Source organism: Camarhynchus parvulus, chromosome 4 (assembly GCF_901933205.1).
Source record: "Camarhynchus parvulus chromosome 4, STF_HiC, whole genome shotgun sequence".
Classification (NCBI taxonomy): Eukaryota; Metazoa; Chordata; class Aves; order Passeriformes; family Thraupidae; genus Camarhynchus; species Camarhynchus parvulus.
In genome coordinates, this window is record NC_044574.1 from 61781532 (window position 1) to 61784571 (window position 3040).

Sequence of the window (3040 nt, forward strand, 5' to 3'; positions counted from 1 at the left end):
TTCAAGAGTAGTAAAATGAAGGTAAATTTAAGTAAACATCACATATACTCTGCACTAATGGACTCTGAGCTCCTGATAATCCAAAAAGCTTCCTGAGCATAACACAGAAGCAGAGCAGGGCAATATTAAGGAAATCACTTGTAGTCATTAGAGTATGATGAAGAGGTTACAAAATCAGTGAATTCATCTCACTTCTCAAAGATACCAGAGCAGGACAGGATTGTTACCAGCACAAGCATTAAAATTATCAGCAAATCAGTCCCCCTCAGCACACCCCTGTAGGAGCATCTAAGCCCACCAGCACTGCTAGAATTAAACCTGCCCTGTGTGACCCTGCCTTGACAGGGAAGCTTGGGCTTAGATGCTCTCCAGAGATCCCTCGCAACCGAGGCGCGCGAAGACTGGAAAACTTTCTCCGCTCTGACTTTGGGAGCTCATGCCTTCCCACCGCCTCCACGGCGCGGCTCAGCCCGGCCCCGCCCGGCCCGCGGCGGCTCCTCCCCGGATCCGAAGCCCGGCTTAAAGCGGCGCCGGGGGGGCGGGCCCGGCGGGGTCCCGCTGCAGCAGCGCCCGGCCATGGCCCGCGACCGCGGCCCGCCCGTGCTGCGGCCGGCCGCCCCGCTGCCGCGCTGCCCGCCGAGCCCCGCGGCTGGGGCTGGCTGGGCGCGGGGCTCTGGCCGGCGCTGCTCGTGGGGCTGCTGGCCGCCATCGTCGCCTGGTTCTGGTACGGCGACAGCGACGGGCGAGCCGAGGCGGGCGGCGAGGAGGCGGCGGCCGGCAGAGAGGGGCCCCGGCGGGCGAGCGCGGTGACCACAGGTAGCGGGATGGGGAGGCGCTGCCGCGGGTGTCCCGGGCTGCCCGAGCCTGCGAGGACTTGGGTTTGCCGGCTCTCAGCTTAACCCGTTCTCCCTCAATGTCCCTTGCAGAGGATGCTGCGGCGGGCAGAGAGCCGGGGTGGCGAGAGGTGGCGGCTGCTGAGCCGTCCGGCCCTTGGAATCCAGGAGAGGATCTGGCGGCTGTTTCAAGGGAAGAGCTTAACCACGTCCCGAGCGGCGCAGTTTTGGGCGAACCTGTGGAGCTGGAGCAGCTGATCCCAAAGCGCGGTGTCACGGACCCGGGGGAGCATCCGGCTGATATGACCGGCAGGCAGGCAGGCGAACTGGAAGCCCAGGTGGGACAGGCAAGTGACGGATGGTGCGTGATGAACTTGGCAGGGGCCTCTGACAATGAGTGTAAGGACAGAAGTGAGGAGCAGCCGTGTCAGCCAGCTGAGAGGAGGGACTTGGACCATGAAGAGTGGGAAGTTGTTTCTGAGCACCTGGTCGAAGGGAAGGATGGCAGCATGGAAGACTCAGACAGCAAGGAATGGGAACCAGGAGACTGCTGTGATGGGGACTCGAAAGCAAAGAGAGTTGCAGCCGTGCCCCCCATGTTCCAGAACATCCACGTGGCTTTCCGAGTGCACTACATCACCCACTCTGACACACAGCTCATCGGTGTCACGGGGGACCACGAGTGTCTGGGCCAGTGGCACAGCTACGTTCCCCTCAAGTGTGACAAGGATGGCTTCTGGTCCGAATCCATCAGTCTGCCCGCGGACACCAGAGTAGAGTGGAAATTTATCTTGGTGGAGAATGGCAAGGTCAGACGCTGGGAAGAATGCGGTAACAGGACCCTAGTGACTGAACACGAAGATCAAACTGTTCATCAGTGGTGGGGATACCATTAATGGGAAGGTGGAAGCTGCTGGTCTAATGGCAGACCTGCCTAGGTGAACCACCGAGTCCCTAAACCTTAGGGGGGGCTCCCCTTTCTTCACTAGGAGACCCTCTTGAGTGCAGAGCTCTGGAAATCCCATATCAAACCACGTAAGCAGCAGATCTCTTTAGGAAATCTTTTGGCAACCTGAAGAATCAACTTTGAGTGCACGCTGAAGAGACACAAGGTAGGCTAAGAAGGCATGAGCAGCATTCCAAGCACCTGCTTGTCCAGGTGGATCTGGACCCTGGACTTGAGTTAGTGTTGCTTTGAGTGGGGCTATGGGAAGCATCTTGGTACGCACTGCTTGGGCTTGGGAAGCGTACTGGGAGGTGTGGCTACCAACACTGTAACAGGAACTTAAGTGTTTTAATTTATGTAATGTATTAAGGAAACAATAAACATTTTCAGATTGACAGTTCATTATCAGTTGACCAGTGACCTCACTCATTTTGGTAACTTTGATCCAAGTGAGCCACTTGACCTGAAATCTTAGTGCTAAACAAGTGCTGAGAAGTGGCCCTCCCGCTTGAGTAACAAAAGGTTGAACCCCAAAATAGTTCATTCTCTACCCCCTACTGTCCAGCAATCAGCTCAAATGAAAGGCTTGGCAGGCAGCTCCACTCCTGCTGAGGGGAGAGCAAAGGTCACAAAGGACTGTTTCGGCTTAATGAATTACTTTGTCAGGGTGGGAGCAGCCTTTTAAAAAACCTGGAATGCTGTGATGGCCAGGGATTAGGGTTCTGGCTGGAACAGAGAGGGGTGGCATACTGATGAACAAGACCACAGTATTGTTAGCAAATACTTGGCTTGAACTTGTAAATATTTTTTTTAAGCCTAAGCTTTTCACCTTGAATTTATTTTAAGTTGTGGCCTTCTAGTAAGCCAGATGAAGTAGTATGCTTCCAGCTTCAGCTAGTTGGTATCTTCATATGATAGAAACAGAAAGCTGCCCTGCTTCCCTGCCTTTTGTATTTTTAGGTACAAATACACACTGCCACTTGAGCAAGCTCCTCTTTCCATAATGCTGAACCAAGCCTGCAAACAGCCTTTGCCTTGAGTGAGCTTGGTCTGGGAGAGCAGAGTTTTGTAGATCTGCAAGTATACAAATTACAACTTTAGTTTGGAAGAGGTACTTCGAAAAGCACATCACTAAATGCCTCTGTTAATTCCTTCCTGCTCTGTGCAGTGGAGCAGCCTGGACGTGTGAAATAGAATGGCTTTGGTGAAAGACTGGAAGATGAACTTCAGAGCTGACCTCCTGCATCTGGTGGGTTAATGG

The 3040-nt window shown here is 54.2% G+C and overlaps 1 protein-coding gene across 1 annotated transcript; it reads left to right on the forward strand.

Annotated features, from left to right (window-relative positions):
- Nucleotides 1–576: 576 nt before the first annotated feature.
- Nucleotides 577–2172, forward strand: STBD1 (starch binding domain 1). Its single transcript, XM_030947922.1, is given in 3 exon segments — nucleotides 577–618; nucleotides 621–816; nucleotides 927–2172. Coding segments are annotated over 3 exon segments (1041 nt in total). The 3' UTR covers nucleotides 1730–2172.
- Nucleotides 2173–3040: the final 868 nt, after the last annotated feature.